The 19,385-nt window shown below is 47.8% G+C and overlaps 1 protein-coding gene across 1 annotated transcript; it reads right to left on the bottom strand.

The window, feature by feature from the left end:
- Window positions 1-18,005: 18,005 nt before the first annotated feature.
- Window positions 18,006-18,728, bottom strand: SOX14 (SRY-box transcription factor 14). Its single transcript, XM_055320907.1, has one exon. The coding sequence runs from the start codon at window positions 18,726-18,728 to the stop codon at window positions 18,006-18,008; it is 723 nt and encodes a 240-aa protein (XP_055176882.1).
- Window positions 18,729-19,385: the final 657 nt, after the last annotated feature.

The following is a 19,385-nucleotide window of genomic DNA, read 5'->3' as shown; positions in this document are numbered from 1 at the left end:
TTTCCAAGCTACTGGAGGTAGTTCCCGGAGCACAGAGGGTGTAGGATGGGAAAGATGAGGACAGATGGACTCACAACAAGGACAAATCTCTTAAGGGGATAGGTGAGGGTGGGTTCATATCTGGGTGACAGAAGGAGACCAAGTGGGTAGAGTAGGAAATGAGGTGGCCAGTGTTGAGGAGTGAGAAGTGGGAGGAGTAGGTGAGTTGGGGCAGGACTGGCTCCTCATTAGGACTTGATAGCCTCAGCTGAAATGGCTACTGGAGCTGAGAGGAAGGATACCAGATCTTGGAGTCTGAGTCTTAAAACCGTAGTTCTACAGGGATCAGCCCTGTGACTTTGTGCATGTGGTTCCACCTCTCTGAGCTTTAGTTTCCTCATTCAAGCAATGGCCTCCCTTCTTTGAAGAATGATTGTGGGGGCAAAATGAGACAATGCATATAGATCAAATTCCTGATTACCTGAGTACGCATTCAGTAAATGATAGCAGTTGCTATTTTAGTTGCAAGAGGGTCTAATGCTACTTTAGAGTAACATTTTGTTTTAGAGAATCTGCTTACCTATATTTATTTTCATAAGATAATGGATTTAGGGGAAATACTCTATGGTGATAGAGGCCTCTTACAAAAAAATCTGCATTATTAATGAGATGCACATTCCTACCTGATCTCTCACCTCTACCCACTCTTGTTCCTACTGGCTCAGACATTAGGGCCCATGGGAGAGTTGAAGCCTGGAATTAGATAGAACAGACCCCTGGCCCTCAGGTAGTACCATAGCAAGATCAGCTGGATGTCAGGCTGTCTGGTGAGAGGCATTAGATGACAGATCAGAGGGGGCCAATTTAACTTGATAGGTTTATTTCTTTGTGAACACAACCCAAGTGCTCTTCAGTGAGTTTCTGTGCCTCATTTTATATTTTTTATTTTCAAAAGGAACATCTAGTACAATTGCCTTTTGATGTACAGTTGTATGAATGTTAACAGGGTACAGATTGATGTGATCACTACTACAATCAGGACACAGAACAGTTTCTGCCCCTTTGTTAGCCACACCTCCCTCCACTCTTGACCCTTAGCAACTAAACTTTTGACTTCTTAAGAATGTCATATAAATGGAAGAGATTTTGGTGAATGAAACAGCCTTGCAATATTTCATATTCTTTTTTAAAAAGGATTTATTTTTTATTTTAGAGAGAATGAGAGAGCACGAGGGGGAGGGGCAGAGGGAGAGGAAGAGGATCCCAAGCAGACTCTGCCCGGAGCACAGAGCCTGACATGGGGCTTAACTACATGGTCCCAAGACCACAGCCCTGAGACTATGGCCATAGCCAAAACCAGGAGTCCGACACCCAATGACTGTGCCACCCAGCAGCCTGCCTTATTTTACATTCTTAAATTAAGTCAACAAACCTTAAAAAATTATTTAACATAAGAGCAAATATGAAAAAATTCATTTGTAAACATGGCTTTCATTTTTATTGTCATACTTCCCTTCTCCCCCTCTACACTTTCCCTCAATTTTTTATGAACTTACTTCTTCCAGAAGCCTTCTCCTATTAGTTCCACAGAACTTCCTTTTCCTCATTCTCTGGGCCTTTCTTCCACATCTGTCCCTTCTTTGTCACTCTCTCAAGAAGCACAAAGTGAGCAGCATGACACAGGGAAAAGCACATGTTCTCTAAAGACACACAGATCTCAGTATCAAACTGAGTTTGATAGTGCTGTGAGCAATAACAGAACCTCAATTTCCTCAGGGCAGAATAACATCTGCTCTAGTGAGTGGGAGAAAAGATGAAATGAGAGGACAAACACAAAGCCCCCCCAACATAGAGTGGGCAGTCAATTGAAGGCAGTAATTATGTTGAGCTATCAGTAGTAAGAGTGCTCATTATTATGAGTTTACATCCACTTGGCCATCACAAAAGCCTATAGACCATTCCATTGGAGGCCACTATATAAGTACAGCATAAAAAATATTCAGTATTAAAAAGGCTAAAAAAAGTGCACTAAACTTTTCATTTTTTCATCCATTGTCCTTCTAGCATGTGAAGTTCATCTCACTTAAGGGTAAGACCAGAAGACCTTGCTCTGCCATTGACTCGATGTGTGGTTTTGGCCATGGCACCTTGCTTCCCCAGTCCTTGATTTTTTTTTATATGAAAACGTGAGGCTGATCTCAAAGCTCTCAAAGATTTATCTTAGCTCTGAACTTCTAAAACTCTAGTTACTTGCAGACCACTCTAAAGCTTAGTAAGCTCTTATATGCTTTTCCCCCATTCTATCTGGTTCGAAACTCCACTGACCCTGAAGATGTGGATCAACCCCTCTCTTGTTTATTATTCTGACATCTCACTGGGTTTATGGAAGCTTGGAGAGATTCTGAAGTGAATCATTGTATAAACAATGAATAGATAATTGACTTAAAAAATATACAGGGCCTTGCTGCTTAAATATCATGGGAAAGGAAAAAAGAAAGGAGGAAAAGTCTGGATTAAGAAAAGAAGTTCCTGGGGTACCTGAGTGGCTCAGTTGGTGGAGCATCTGACTCTTGATCTCATGATTGTGAGTTCAAGCCCCATGTTGGACATGGAACCTACATAAAAAAAAAGTCCCCCCCCCATTGGGTTCTACCATGTGAATACAATTCAATCATTACATTTCCTGGGCATTTAATATGCACCAGGCACCAGGCTGGGCACCCTCCTTGTTATCTCATTTAATCCTAATAACACATCTGGTGAGATGTTGGGATTGCTATTTTAATCTTTTTTTAACTGATGAGTAGGCTAAGCCTGAGAGGTATAGTAAATAGTAAATAGCCCATAGTTATATAAGTAGTAAGTGGCAGAAAACTAGACAGAGCTAAATAAAGTACAGGTAATTTCAAAACAGGTATTGTATTTCATTCCTATCCTGAAAGGGAGACAGTAGTCTTCAAGGGTTGGCCTCATCCTCCTCTGAATTCTTAGCGCCAAAAAGTGCTTGAATGTGACTGGCACTTCATGATTATGGGTTGAATGAATAAAGGTATAAAGGGAAAGAAAGAAGGGAAGCTGGGGTGGGAGAGAGAGAGAGAGAGAGAGAGAGAGAGAGAGAGAGAGAGAGAGAAGGCTGCACTGGGCAAAGCGGAAGAGAAAAGCATGGAGGTCAGGTGGGGGTGGGGGTGGCTAGCAGAGGCTGGTTCTGGGAAAGAAGACTCAGGGAGCACAGAAAGAGGGTGGGGCCTGCACAGATGCAGTTACCCAAAACGACTGTGATGAAGGCAGAAGGCACTGGAGATGCTGGATCCGAGAACAGCAGGAGCTGGGTAATGTTCTCTCTCTGATCTCAGAGTCGAGAATCTAATTCCCCTTGCCATTTCCAATTCCTGACTAGCAAAAAGACCAGTGTTTCTGAAGTAGGAAAGAGTTTTTTCTTTTCAATATAACTTGGACAAAACAGACAAGATTTGTCAATTAAAACATTCCTAAACTGTGTTTTTACTCCTGATTATGCTATGAAGAAAACAAACTATATAGTGATGAGCAAGCTGTGGCCTCATGAGAAGGGGAGGAACCCTGGGGATTCTCTTTGTGTTATTTTATTTTATTTTATTTTATTTATTTTGTTTTATTTATTTTATTTAATTTTTTTATTTTATTTTATTTATTTATTTGTGTCATTTTAAAAAGAAAAAGTATGATGCCACTTTGCAAAGATGAACAGAACACAACCTAAGAACACAGCCTAAGCTGTTATTCTCATTCACCTTAAAAACATATGGAGAAAGGGATTTTAAAAAGTGAAAGAAAATAAATCATAAATCCCAAATTATAGCTAACACTTATAATGTGCCATGGTACTAAACACTTCACAACCATAACATCTTTTAATCCTCAGAACAATCCTCTGAGGTTAGTACTATTTCTATATCCATTTTGCAGATGAGGAAAGCAAGATGCAGAGAAGTACCACAGCTGGCAAGCAGCAGAGCCAGGATTCAGGTCTTGAGAGTCTGACTATAACACCCAAGGGGTTAACCAAAATGATAATCTGAAGCCTGATGTAGACACAAAAGACGAAACAAACTCAGGGCAGAGGAACCCTAACGAATTAGTAGTTGCTGCAGCGGTGACTGATGAAGGACCCAAGAGTTCTGGAGAAAGCATGTGTTGACTTGAAAGAAAGGCATGTGGGGGACCAGGGGGGAGAGGCTTGGTGGGGTGGGAGCAAGAGTCTCAAACTAGGAAGGGTGAGTTTCAGGTCCACTTCTGAGTGGCTTTGTGACTGAAAGCACGTCATTTAATTTCTCAAAGCTCTAGTTTCTTCTGCAAAATGGAGATGGTGCCTACAGATAGATGTTTCGAGGACTGCCGTTAACTAACTGAAGGCTGGGTGAGCTGCAAGTGATGAGTGACTTGTGCATCCATTACTGCAGCTGAGCATGGGAGGTGTTGAGCTACAAGACAGTCCCGGAGAAGAAAGGCTGAGCAGATGGAAAAAATAGTAGTTTGTGAGAGGACGTCAGACCCTCAAATAAATAAAGAAAACCAGCATGGGTCTGCAACAAAATACTTGATTTGTCAGGAGTTTTTTTCTTCTATGGAGCTAAACTGCTTTACTGGCTCTTTGTTTCTTTTAACTTTTGCTGAAAGCTACTTTTCAATCTGTGCCGGGAGTGACAAATACAAGGCTACGGGATTTTGAAAACAATCACAGACTTTTCAAGACCACAGATGAAGAATTCAGCCCTCTTGGACCACGAGGTGCTCCAAGTTCAAACAAATATCCAGGGAAATCAGACAAGGGGTTCTGTGCACAGCCCTGGGATCCCGGCTGATGGAGGACTCTCTTCCCTGACATGCTGCATCTTTACATGGCACAGAGACACTGGCGCCCACCCATGACTGTACTGCTCGTGATTAGTGGCCCTTTTCTTCACTTGCTGCCCTCTCCAGCCCAGCTGATCTTTCTAGAGGATACACAGCCCCTACCTCCCAAAGCCTATTCTGATCCCTCCTCCCCTAGAGCCCCTGTTTTCCCCCCAATTACCAGTGGAAATGCATTAGGTTTTATACAATATGACCAGTAGACTGAAGACATTCTGAATAAGAAATAAAGCTTAGCACTACCAAGAAAGCACTTAAACTTTATGAGAGAACCTGGTGAATCTTCATATCCTTTCCCTTTACCCCCACAAGAAAATGTGCTGATCGCTTAACACTTTCTCTTAGCCTCTGAGAAGAATGAGAGAAATGGAAAGAAACAGTGCTGGGACAACACCTAAAAGACCTTCACTATAGACTTTCCCTCCCTGTTGTCGAGCTCTGTGACTTTGGACAAATCACTTCACACCTCTGATCTTTGTTCTTTCTCCTTTATGGTGAAGTGAGCACTTTAGATCAGTGTGCTCAAAGTGTGTAACAAGATATTACGACTGTCAGGCAAGAATTTTAATGTAATTAATATTACCAAAAGAACAACCACAATAAACTCATAACTTGTGTACATTATTGGGTAGAATGAGGCTGAAGTGAAAAAAAAGAGAATCAACTTACAGAAACATATAAACCAATATAGATGAATATGTCCCAAATTGCAAAGGTGAGACTTGAAAGAAGGCCAACCTTGACCTTTCGTGCTAATCAAAGGGCAGAGACCAGGACTAGCACTCAGGTTTCTCTTGCCCTACTTGGTACCCCCTCTTCCCTGCCCTCCCAGCCTCAAGGGCTTCCTGTCAACATTATTGAAAAACCTGCCTAACACACATCCACTGGTCTGCAACCCTTCAGGACAAAACTGTTATATGCACAAGTGATCATGTCATCAACTGCAGTTCGTAAATAAAAGTCTTAGTAAGGCCAATAGCATGTCAAATCTCCTTTTAAAATGTTTATAAAATTATCAGATTTTGCTCACGGTTTTCTGGACCCCAGTTCTCCATGGACTCCCTCCTCTGGTTCATACATTCATTTTTTATGTGACTTCTTAGAAATCATCTATATTCCAACAGAGGGTATGATTCTAAAACTAGAAGAGGAAGGAGTAAATTAGAATGTTTCTGAGCAGTTCTGTAAAACTTGTGCTCAAAGAAAGGACTGGGTAACTGAGAGACTTTGGAATGTCTTGAAATTGCCTTAAACGTAAATATTGTGATTAGTAACTTTTTGTTTACGGCAAGCTTTGATCTTCCCAGAAAGATGGGACAAATGCAAACTATTATAGCAAGGAAGTGCAAAACCACTTGATATACCATGATTGATATGCAGGAGCTCAATACAGGATGAGCAAGCAAAAACTAGTGTTTGAATCTTAAGGCAAAGACACAGAAGCTGGGATGATTTTAAGAATCTGGCCAAGGATTCAGGGGCATGATAAGGGTAACAGATTTACTAAACCTGACTAGGAGCAGAAGATGAGTAACGGGATTGGGGGAATACTTCCTCTTTCTCTTCCCAACACACTACACTTTGAATTACCAAGCTCCCTGGCCTAGCAGGGTCCTCTGAAAGGAGCATCATGAAATGAGTCTGCAAGGGGCTGGGGCTCATCCTGTTGGCTCTGCAGGAAATCTGGTGTCTGCGGATGTGCCCCTCCAAGTCTGTGATGACTTGGGATTAATTTGTGATATCCTGGTCCCTGGCTATGTCTGCAAGACATAGAAGTGCCAGTGAGACTTGGGCCAAAAAAAGCTGAAGCATCTCGGGCCCATCGGGCCCATCGTGTCATTCACAGTGACAGGGGATGGGGATTCCATCACATTCTGCATATGCTACTCATCTACCTGAGAAAGGAAACGTGTTGCAATTCTCTACCTCACCCCAAACTTTGCATTTTCTCCTCTTCCTTGGTATTGTCCCCAGCTATGAATTCTGTGGGTATTCTGCTCCTTACCCGACCTCCAGTGAGTCCCTGATTTTATGGATAGTAGTGGACGGACAGTGAGTAGTTGGTAAAGCAGTTCTACTGTGAGGCCCATGAGCCCTAGGGGTGAGTCATTTAATGTCTGGGAGACTCAGTTTCTTCCTATGTCAAATAGGGGCCATAGCAGTACCTACCTCCTGGTGCTTTGGAGAGAATTCAACAAGATGGAGTATTTATGGCACCTCACATGCTTCTTTGCACAGATTGCTCAATTAATATCCATTTAGTAAATAATTGTGGCTTTCTCATTGCAAACAGAGTACATCTCCCCAGGGAAGATGGAGACAAATCCTCAAGGTCCTAGAAGGATATATAATCAAAGCATATCTCTAAAACACATTTTACTGAAAGAATAAGTATTCTCACTTATGCTAGCTGAAATGGTACCTAAACAGGGTTGACAATATTGGCTTGTCTCTCAGTAACTGATTCCAAAGAGATCAAAATCTTACCCATTTTCATGGAATAGTCTGTTTTGCCCACTAATGTAGGCACAGCTGATGCCCCCTGGAGTAAAATATTAGTTTTCTGACTTCTTTTTCTGCATCCAAGCCAGGGATTTCATTAAATGAGGCTTGGTGGTCAGGCTTTTGCTTGCATGCCAAGGAACAGCTCAAATGGACTCTGGGAGTCTTCTGGACTGGTCTGATCATACTCTAGGTTTTGTGTCTTTCAGCATCGAGGATTTCTCCTAGTAATGCTGTCAGAACTTTTCTTACTGCTCTTCCTTATCAAGGGAAAGAGTATATGAGTGAACTTGATACCATTAGTAGAGAACTAAAGCCCAATTATTAGAACTTTCATGAGTAATCAGCAGAGGTATGCTACTCCCTTCATTGCTCTCTTCCCCACCCTGTTGCATTGACAGTGGTGTAGAACCTTAGCATAAGATCTCTGGGTTCCTCAGGGTAGTGGTGACCAGCTGCCCATTCAGGAAAGTAAGGTATTGGGACCATAAGGTTGACAAATGCATTCATGAATCAAGGCTTTTTCAACGTGTTTCCACTTATTAACTAAAGGAATGCAGTTTTGACATCTAGTTGAAACTCAGAGGATGACCAGAAGACAGAAATTAGTACATATGCTTTTTGATCTCAATTCAAAGATTTTTTTTTCTCTTGTTAAGCTTCATCCTACTTTTGAGCCATCACTAACTAAGAAAAGTGAAATCATTATAGTACTTTTCTTTTTGGCAACAGTTTGTCACAAATCAAATTTACCCATTTTCTTCCAGATTGTCTCATAAGGGGATGAGGGCTCCTTTTCTCAGTGGGTTTGATGATTTGGATGTCCATCATATTACATAATGGTTGATAGTAGAGATAACCTAATTTCTCTCTCCAATAAAAAAACAAAGCAACAACAACAAAAAAAACAAAACAAAAAAAAAAAAAGGAAGACAAGAATGAAGTGTCTCTGTAGATTGTCTTCTGAGAGTTGACATGGGGCAGCAAAAGGTTGTCCCAAAAGAGGCAGGCAGTCTTGGTATACCAAGAGACTCCAGAAGAGGTCACCTGCAGAAGGATGGAGCTTTAGCAGAAAGAGACCTAATCACAAGGCTTGGCTTCAGATTTGCTCTTAGAATTTCTCTTCCTAAAATAACAATAAAAAAAAATCAAAACACATCTGTTATTATCCATTTCACTTGCTTATTACAAAATATGTTTTTAAGAAATCTTGGAGCAATTCCAACCATCTGCAAAGGAACTAAGGTTGTTAATTGGATAATAGATTGATTTCTCATCTGATTCCAGTCCTCTCTGTCTAACAAGTTGGCCATGAACACTGCTACAGTTGTGTGATATCACTTTGTGTGATACACAGAACCTTTGCTAGCAAGGCAGGTCTGAAATCCAGGTGTCAGCTGGAGCTGCCCCAGCAGCAGATAAGTAGTCATTTATTTTTACACTTTGTGTTCATATTAGCTCAGAGTATGACCTATTTTTAGAAATGTGTAAAGGACACATTGTAAACCATGGGTATATTTGGACAAGAGAAAAGTTCAGCTCACCTCTTCTGCAGATGACACACCTTCAGGCCTTCAGCATTGTTCTGAAAGACAACTCAAAGCAAATGGATCCTTCTTATAAGGTACAAGTATCACAAACATTCCAGAGAACCCAGGAGGTAAAAGACAATGGTAAGGAGAAATTTTTTAAGTGTCTTAAAGATGTTTTTTTCATCCACGTGATTTATATTCTAAAGATTCACTCCAATGAGTTTGAGGTAAAAAAAATACACACAGAACATTTCAAGTTCTGAAGGAAATGTTTCCCTTTTGCCTCTTATTCAGTTTGTCTGATTAAAAATTAGGTGGGTTAGAACATGCATTACCACAGCAGAAGGAAGTGAGTCAAGGAAGAAACTAACATAGAGTGGAATAATGCTGGTAATATATGAAGACCTACAAAGGAAATGTCTGATCTGATAGTGGTGCCCACATTTCAAAAAGGAAAACTAAACAAGAAGGGGACAAGGAAGGGACAGAGAAGGAATAAGAGAGGAAAAACAAAGTATACATAATAAGTTTTCAGTCTGGAGAGGATTTATCCTGTGGGAATGCATTTACTATTTTTCTTACTTGTGAAAACCATCATCAGATGTTCATGGTTGGTCTTTTCCTTTCTTAGGTTTGTAGGTCTCCTATCATCCATTTGGGTGACATTGAAGTGGGGTGACGTTACATCACCTCTTTATTTTGGTGAATATGGAGAAAGCATCTATCATGCAGGTTATCATCTTTTATTTCAAAAAAAGTAAACCCTATTCTTAAGTAATCTCCTCCTCCTCTTGGAAGCTCCCAAGTGACAGCACCTCTTATTTCCTTCTTAATACGTGCAAATTTTACTACACAATTATTTAGACCTGGCAACTTTTAACACAAAAGATTTGATGCTGCTCATACCTTGACCAAGCAGAAAATCCTCTGGGAAATATGAACTTGTTCGTACCCATAACAGTTGTTTTAGAGAAACAGTGCAAAATTGACCCAACATTTGAATATACAGAAAGATTCATCCTTTGGTACATTTCTATGTTACAGAAAGGTTTTCAATTGATAAATGTCTTTCTATTGCATGCATATTTTATGGGAAAATAATTGCATATCTTCTGCATATAATTTTTCAGACATGCTGCATGTGCTCAAACTGCAGCAAAGAATGAAAGGTGAATATGGTTAAAATTTGACCCTAAAATCATAAGTTAAATTAGCTGGGATATTTAAAAACAACAAAAACCTTCCCTCCTTACCTATCTTTACCTACTTCATCTCAATCTCACATTATTTTAAAGAAAGAAAACTTCATTGCATATTCTAGCAAAGTGTATTGGTAGGCGAAGGTTTAACAGAGCCAGAGAGGATGTGCAAGGAGTGAGAAAGTGAATTGATGGATGGATGGTTAAATGAATATAAATGAACTGACACCTTTACAGGAAAATAACATTTCTTTTCTTTTTTTATTCTATAGATCAGTGGGTTTTGTATCTGTAATTCTTTCATATCAGCAAAGAGGAAATAAACTCTCATGTAAATCATTTTCCCCCCATCTGGAGCATATTAAAACCATGCCTTTTTTTTCTTTTAAGCAGACTCTTTTCTCCCTATTTGCTTATCAGTTCATCCACCATTACATTTTAAATGAAATTGCAAGACCCTTGTCCCTCCCCCAAATTTCAGCCTGATGTAGGAAAGTGGGAAGCAGACTTTTCTTGCTTTAGAATAGTGACCTAGATTCAATTACAGATAGACCCAGAAGAGAGAAGTGACACCTCACAATTTTCTTAGAGGTCTTGGAAAAATTAGAAATCCCAAAACAATACTTAATGGAAAAGAATCTGTTTATTTCTCCATTCTCCCATCTTACTTTTTTCACCACCTTAATTGCATTGCTTTGGTATATTTAATTGTTCCTAGTATAACATTGCAATACATTTCCCACGGGATATTTAGCATCCTAAGAACGGTCATTTCAGGGAAATTTCTGAATTTGGTTTTTGAGAGTGGGTATCTACATATGAAGGGTGTGCAATACTTCAAGCTGAACCCAAACAAGATGAAAAATAACCACATAAGAGGCATTTTTCCTTACGTCCTTAAAAAGGCGAACAAATTACATTACAAAAAGCACACCTATTATAATTGCACCGCAGACAAAGCATTGAACGGAAAAAAAAAACCGGGGGCACATATATTATACTGTGTTCCCAATTACTGTGGAAAAATGTGGTCAAAAGAAATAGAAAGGGAGGAGAATCCTCTGATTCTGCTTATTGACTTTTATCACTAAATTAAGCATATAAATGACCTGAACGGGTGGCTTGGTATATTAAATTAAAAAAAAAGAAGAACAATGATTGTCTCTTCCTTTTCCCTCCCTCTCAGATCTCAGCCTGAAAGGAGTCTCCGAGAGATAAGAAAGATGGGATTCGGTCCGTGCTGCTCTGGCTGGTCCTGCTTATCCCGGAGCAGGGAAGCAGTTGCTTTCCACGCAGGATTTCCGTTCGGGGTTCACAATAAGCGGTCTCAAGCGGGGGCACCTTCCCCGCCACCTCCACCTCCCCCCAAACAAAGAAGCCAAATTGGGCTGTCCCAAGCCCAATGCGCTTGGGAACCTTCGAGGTGAGCGAGGGGGAGGCAGGCTACTGTGGACAGGCCTGGACTCCTTAACCCTCTCCACGGGTTTGGAGTCGCCAGGCGTAGCAAGAGGGCAGCAGTGGGCTCGCGTCTATGCGGGTATCCAAAATGAAAAAGAGCTGCAAACCGTGCGGAAGTCCGGGGTGAGGTGCAGAAAACAGAGCAGGGGCGCCGCCTTGCTTCTCAAACACCTTCGATGGATGGGTTTTCCCCGAGAGATTATTTCAGATCCTGGAAATTAGGGTTCCGTTGGGCAGTGGCCGCAGCACTGGGGCTGTGGGTGCGTGCCCAGCCCTGCAGAAAGGGTCCCCCGGCCGCACCGGGGAGCGCGGCAGGCGCCCGGGCCCCGAGGGAGTCGGCAGAGGATTGTTTCATTTCAAAGTGAAAATCTGCAGGCTTTGGGAAACGATATTCAAAAAAGTATATAATCTCCATATGCCGCTCAATGGAGGATCCTCATAATTTACAGAGGCAGATAAGGCTAGAGGGTGTAATAAAAAATCTGAAGCCCTCCCCTCCCCCTCGCCGCCTCCCCGGAATTGCACCTTGGGCAGCGGAGCAGAATCCGGAATGTGAACTTCTCCCGACATATGTTTCCCGCAGATAAGTAAACAATCTGGACGTGAAATGGAAATGGTAATTAATGCAGTAATGCTGTTACACCTCGAGTGTGCAAATCCCATTGACTCGCCGCGCCACGGGGGGTGCCGGGCGATCGGGGACCGGCGGCGAGCGCCTCGGCGGTCCGCTCCCTCCCTCCCCGCTCCCTCCTCCCGCGGTGCCCGGGCGGGGCGTCCGGAGAGCCCGCGGGGGCTCGGCCCCGCTGCAGGGAGCCGGGAGCGGCTGGGCGGCTCTCGGGGATCCGGCTCTCGGGGCTCCGGCTCTCCGCCCTCCGCCCGCGAGGCGGGTGCGCCGCCCGGGCCTCTCCGCGGAACCCCGCGCGCGCGTCCCCTGCTCCCGCTCCTCGCCGCTCCCGCGCGCGCAGAGCCTCCGCGCTCTGGGGTGCCCCGAGCCCTGCGGTTCCCAGGACCAGCTGGGCTCTCGAGCAGCGGCGGCCTGGAGGCCGAAGGGGGGCCCCGCGCTCTAGAACCACCGGCCTTCCCGGCCCGCGGCCGTCGGGGCTGGTCCTCCATCTCCTTGCTCCGGGCCGAGCGCGCTGCGGCCGCCCGAGTGTTCCTGGTGCGCCGCAGCCCTGTCCCGAGGGCACGAATCGCGTTTGCTGGCTTCTTTCCGACCCAAGAGTGAAAAAGTTTGGAAATGGCCACTGGCCGCCGAATAGCGCAACGCCTTCATTTTGTAGCAAAGAGGAAACGCGGCATCCTTTCTCTGTCCGGCCCGAGGGGACTCCTTCCTTCCCCAAACTCGGACCAAATTCTTGGGGCCTTGTGGGGGGTCGGAGAGGATGCTCAGAGCAGGAATTCGGGCGAAGAGGATGAGGATCTAGGGAGGTCGCCCAAGAACTTCCCGGGCCCGAGGCCCTACCGGCGTCTCCGGAACACGGCTCCCACACCCCGCCCCGGGACTGCTAGGGGATCGCGGGTGACAGCTAAGCCGGGCGCAGGGTCGCGGGCTGGGATAGGAGGGGGTGTCGAGGCTCTCTTTTCTGCCTCCAGCCCCCTTCCCAGTGCCAGGGAGGGCACCACTAGGTCACCACCAGGTCACCAGCCCTCCGAGAGCCTGAGAAGGGTTAGGCTGGGGCGCCCGCGAATCGTCAGGTGCGCGTCTACTACTACACCCCAGAATTAGCAGCGATCCCCACCCGTCCCCAACTTTATTATTTTCTCAATTACTCTGCGGCCGCCCGGGGCCAACGCTTCTGGTTCGAGGACAAGGCCCATCCCCGTAGCGCCAAGAGAGTAACCTGCCCAAACGTTGCCCCCAAAGCTGAGTCTGAGGGTCTCGAGGCCAGAGCAGGGCCAGAGGCTAGGAGGGCGCGCCCCTCAGCCGGGGCGGGGAGAAAGGCCCTGACATCTCCTGGACCCAAATCCAACGTGCCCCCTTCTGCCTCCGTCTGCCTCTGTCACACCCACAGACGCACGATGCACTCAGCAAATAAAGAGGTGAGAGTTCTTAGCGGGAATCTTGTGAATTACGAGATAGTCAAATTCAAATGATTGAAATTCATTGTCCGCGTGAACAATGGTGACAAGACCTGAGCTGGGGAGGAGCCGGGGAGAGTCCTCGAGGGCAGTCCCAGCGCCAGGCCCGCCAAGTTTTCCGGGGGCCCTGGCAGTCTCAGTTCCCTCCAGAGAGGCTGCCCACGAGGGAGACGCTTCTCTAGGTAGAGCCTTGTAACGAAAGTCCCCTAAACCCTACAATGGCTAACACGTCACCCCCTGCCTAGGCGACTGCAGACTCCGGGAGGTTATCTAGGTCCTGTTTTTAAAACGCAAACGTTAAGAGTGATGTCAGTCACTCACACCTCAGTGCGATTTACTTTAAGTAGTTGGTGTCTCCCTCTGTAAAGTTAGCGGTTGGAAGGACATTGGTGTTTAAATGGGAAAACTCGGAAACTGGAAGGAAGTTGAAGATTCCTGGAGACAAGACCCAAGGCTGAGGAAGCGCCTGAAACACTGCAAAGGCTCTGTCTCCACCAGCGGCCGGGAGCGGAAGGGGGCCAACAAGCTGGCATCTCCCAGAAGATGTGGCCCATGTGCCCCTGAGCAGGGGGGCTGGCAAGGTTTAAGAAAGAAAACCTAACTAAAACCAAACGACTCTGCCCCTGCCGCGTCAGCGCCACCCGCTGCCATCTGGAGCCCGTGGTGGTCAGGACTCCCGGGTCCCAGAGAATGGTCCCTAGTGGAGGAGAGGTGGGGGGTGAGCGCGGCATGCTTTTGGGTCCAATTTTTGTGTGCCCTGGAAGCAGTCGCACCCGCGGGGGAGCGGCCCGGGCCCTCCCTGGCACCCTCGCTCCACGGAGGCCAAGGCTGCGGGCAGAAGTCCGGGACTCCCAGGCTGCGGGAGCGCGCAGAGCGCGGGAGGGTCCACGGAGTCGCCACCTGCAGGGCCCGGGTCGCCCCGCGCGCCTCGGGAGTTCGCGTCCTCCCGACGACACCAAGAGTCTGTCGAGGGCGACTCTTGACTGCTCTTTGCTGCGCGTACCGCGCTCGGGAGAAGCGGATCTCCTCGACTCCTGGCGGGCGGGGCGCTCCTCTCCCTACAGGTTTGCTTTAATGATTTTCTTGAAAGAAAGAGACAGTTGTGAGCAAACAGGTTTGACAGGGACTGCTCCCCCCCCCCCAAACACACACACCCCCAGGGGATTTCTTTTTGTCTGCGCCTGACTTCAAAGTCAGTAATCGGCCCCTGTCAGAGGCGTGACGAGGAGGATTTCGGCTGTTTGTTAGGACGAGTCGCGGCCGCGCACCTCTGCGGAGGCTCTGCAACCCGCCGGGCGCGCGAGGCCGGGCGGAGGCGGCCCCTGCGGGCCGGGGGCTGGGGCCAGGCCTAAGGAGGAGCGGCCGCTGGACGGAGCCCGACTAGGAAGGAAGGAGACGACGTGGACACACAGCGATGGCCAGAGCTAGCCAGGTCTACGGCTGTAGGTCCCGGGACCTGCGCTGGGCCCCGCGCTTTCTGCTGGCTGGAAACGAGTCTCCATCACCCAGCCGCGGACACGGGCGCCTCCCGGCTACAGCGCACCCCAGTTTCCTGGAGCTCCCTTTGGAGTCCCCAGGGCCGGACGCAGTCTGGGACCCCGGTTTCAGTTTTCTGGCTTCCCCCGCCGCCACCCGGGGCCTCTGGGACACATCTGGCACCCCTGCCCAGCCTAACCCGGCCCGAGAGTCTCCGGGGCACCCTGGTGGGGCCATGCGCGCGGGAATCCTCCCGCCCGGGCGCTCTGTGCACCTGGGGCACCGGCGCGCCGGGCTCTGCGGGGAGACACCCAGACCCCTGTAAGCTTCATCTTAGGAGATGTTAAGGGACACTGAGCTATGAGGGAGATCAGAGCGGCTGACAGGACTGTCAGTTGGGGTTATATCAGACAGCGAAACCGCGGTGCCTCCGCCCTAGGCCTCCTGGGCTTCCTCGGGGGCGGAAGGAGGGGCCTTCCCTAAGCGCCTAGAGCCTCCGGACCCGACGGCCACCAGAGGCAAGTCACTTCCTAATTGTCTCGATTTGTAAGAGGGTTTTGTGATGCTAAGTAAGCGTGGCGCAGCCCGCCCGGCCTCCCCCTACACGTCCCCAGCCCGCTTTTGTTTACCTTCGCCTGATCGCTCATTTATTTATCTATCTATTATTTATAGGCGTCCCCTCCTATTCAGCCCCCGTGTATGTTAATTGTGTTATACCATTTAATTCTAACATCGGTCTCAAAAGAGCTCTTAATGAGAAAAGCATATACAACACGGATCACTTTGCTATTCAGCTCAGCCAGATGGACAACTGCTAACTTTTTTTTTTTAATAATGAAAATCCCCTTTGACAAAGGGGCTCGGATGAATAGGCTCCAAATAACACCTCAAACACTTCTAATTGTTTTGAGGACAATATGCTAATCGGTGGTTTTCAGCTTTGGTGTCTGTTGACAACGTTTCCCCTGCACTTCCAGCCACCCACTCCTTTGGAAGAGGCAGAGGCAAGCGCAAAAATCCAACAGAAGCAGAAAGCAGACAAATCGCTAGGCTGCCCCCCACCCCCATCCCACCCCACATCAAAGCCAGTGTGGGAAAAGCACCTGATCTAGGGAAAAACATGCAAGAGCCCGGCTTTGGGGGTGAGACTGGAGAAAGATGGGGAAGGGGAGCACCTCTCAATTTTGAGAACAAGTTCCAAAGAGTTGGGCTGGAAGGCATCAGAAAGTCCATTCTCCCTAATGAAAAACAGAGCAATCTTCAAGCTAACATTCACCCAGTGGGGGAAAGGAAAGGGCTCTTTTGCTTTTTTTGTTAAACACCAAGGGCTAAGAGTTATTGAATTTTTACGATTTTTTTTTTTAACTCCATGCCTGAACCCAGTCACCTTCCTTTAGGGAAGCTCCCATAGGGTCTTAGTAAAAAGTCTCCCATAGTCCAGAGCGGGGACCTAAGACATATTTTTCTAGTTTTCTCAGACTTTGATTTTTTGTAATTTAGGAACCAGAATGGAGCTCCAAATCCCAAGAGCCAGCAGCAGCATTCTTGAGCATCTTTTAAAAATATCGATTGCACCGGTCTTCCCCGAGGCATTGAACTTAAAACACCCACTGCAGGACTCCATGCCTGGTGCGCAACTGGTTCCCCGGAGACTCTGCGATTTTCTCCATTCTTTTGGAGTTTGGTTTAAAAGAAAAGAAAATGCACCCAGATCTCAGAGGTCTGGTTGGGTTTTTGTCTTAGTTCATTCACTCCTTGAAGTGGTCTGACCACTTTGTGAAGAACACACAGAAGGAGTGACGTGAAGTCTGAGGATGGATACCTTTGTCCAGCCTCTAAAGGCAAAAAGCCGGTCTGGAGGGCACGATCCATCGGGACAAATCCCAGACTCTGGGCTCCTTTGCACTTGGCCCGAAGGCCACCAGGCTCGGCCCACGGAAGCCCATGGAAGCCCAGCCGCCACTGCTAGAGTCACTCTATGCACTCTAAGCCTCCGGCGACTCGACTCCACCGCCCTCCGGGCAGGGCCTCCTGACTTCAGATTTTATGCACATCAAAGGTTACTTTTTGCAATGACAGATTGTCTTTATTCAAAACGTCTTTGTTCAACAAATGAACAGAGCAAGGAGGTGAAATCCTTCTAGATACATTTCCAAGACATCGTCAAAACATTTATGACCATTTAGGATGTTTTTATTCTTTTAATTTTTGTTCACTTTCTACTTCCTGACTTCATAACCCGACATTCTGTCTAAAAGTAAACTTAGGTCTCTAGGAGCACTGCTTTATACAAAGAAAATAATCATGTGGGTCCCTTTGTTTTACCTTTAAAGAAGCAAACACTATCATAGCATGATTTTTAATAGAAATATTTCCCTTTCTGTAGTTTTAAACTTTTAAGCCTTTCCCCCCACACATAAAGAGCAAACGGCACCTAGTTGTGTCTGATGGCAAAACACAGAGACACAGCTAACTCTTCAGGGTGCAAAAGAAAAAAATATATATGCATATTCTAGATATAATACCAGGATCTGGGAGTTCTGGAGTCCAAAGCCCATCAGAGGAGAGAGAAGGGGACATAAATAAAGCAAAACTGCCTACTTTTCTTTTTTTGTCCAAAGGGGGTACAGTCGGAGATCTGTTTTGGGACAGTCGGGGTAGGGGCAGCTGTACAGCTGTCATATGTTCACAAGTTTCTGGCACCTGTCTGCGCCTTGGGTCCGGGAGGACGCCCCTACCATCGCCCTGGAAGAGAGGCAGAGTCTGGGGTAGGGTAGCGGGCAGCGGCTCGGCTCACCCGGAGGCGTCTGCAGGCCCGGCTAGGCGCAGAGGACAGGGTGCAGACCCCACTTCCAGGCCACCCTCCAGGTCTGGTGGGCTGGGCTGGGGGTTACATGGCCGTGGCATGGGCTGACGAATAAGGGTCTATGCCAGTCTTGGTCATGCCCGGGAAGAGGATGTAGGCGACGGGGGGCTGCAGGGTGGAGGCAGACCAGGCAGTACAGTTACAGGGCACCACGTAGCCTGGATTGGTGGGGGACGGGTGCGTGTGCGTGTGTTGGCTGGGGCAGCTGAGGCTGCCGAAGGCGCCGTTCTGGTAGCCCAGGGTGGACGCGTAGGGCAGTGCGCCGGTGGCCAAGGTGTGGGGCACTTCACCCATCTTCTGGATGGCGCTTGAGCTAAACTGCGCGGGGTCCAGCAGGGAGTAGGGCGCCGAGGCTGGCGGCAAGAAGGCCCGGGCTTTCTCGGGCGCGCTCAGGAGGCCGTCGGAGGCCCCCACGGGCAGGCCGGCCGCCTTGAGCGGGTCCGTGTCGCCCAGGTAGGGCAGGGGGAAGACATACCTGTCCTTCTTAAGCAGGTTCTTGGGCTTGCGCCGCGGCCGGTACTTGTAGTCAGGGTGTTCCTTCATGTGCTGGGCGCGTAGCCTCTTGGCCTCGTCGATGTACGGCCGCTTCTCTGCCTCGGACAGAAGCTTCCATTCGGCGCCTAGGCGTTTGCTGATCTCTGAGTTGTGCATCTTGGGGTTTTCCTGGGCCATCTTGCGCCTCTGGCCTCGGGACCATACCATGAAGGCGTTCATGGGTCGCTTGATGTGGTCTGAAGGTTTGGACATGGTCCCGGAGGCTAGGCGGGTGGGGGTGGGGAGTGTAGGGGCTCTGCAGGCGAGCCTGGGCGCGGCTGTCTGTCTGCCTGTTTGTCCGTCCTGAGCCGGTGCTCTGTGCTCCCCTCGCCTCCGCACCGCTGAGGGGAAGCCAGAGAGAAGCGCTAATCCCGCAAAGTTCAGCTGATCATGCCAGTCCCGGCACCCAGGCAGGCCCCCGGGACGGGGCGGGGGGGGGGGCGAGTGAGGACAGGAAGGGCGGGGGAGGAGAGGGCAGCCGGCTGGGGGCTGCCGGCACCAGAGAGGCTGGGGCCCAAGTACCGGAGTCTCTGGGATTAAGTGGCCAGGTAATTTGCTGGCGAGGGCGGGAAGCTCCTCCTTCTCCCCCTCTCCACCTTCGCCTTCTCTGGTTCTCTTCTCTCCTGTGTCTACCGCTGTGGTTCCCTCCCCCCCTCCCGTGCGTTTCCCGGAGCCGCCTTGCCTAGCACAGCACCTGGCTGAGAATGCAGGGAGGCTGGTGAACGGGAGCCAAAAGCGGCGAAGTTCAAAGGCGAGGTGGGCCCGGACAGCACGCACTCTGACATAAGCGCGGGGCGGTGACTCCCCAACCTGGGCGCCAATCAGCAGCAGAGAAGGCGAGGGGGCGCACCTGCCAGCGCGCCCGGGGAG

The sequence above is a fragment of the Nyctereutes procyonoides genome, unplaced genomic scaffold (assembly GCF_905146905.1).
Source record: "Nyctereutes procyonoides isolate TBG_1078 unplaced genomic scaffold, NYPRO_anot_genome, whole genome shotgun sequence".
NCBI classification, from domain to species: Eukaryota; Metazoa; Chordata; class Mammalia; order Carnivora; family Canidae; genus Nyctereutes; species Nyctereutes procyonoides.
The sequence above is the reverse complement of the archived record's forward strand: the minus strand, read 5'-3'. Positions and strand labels throughout refer to the sequence as shown.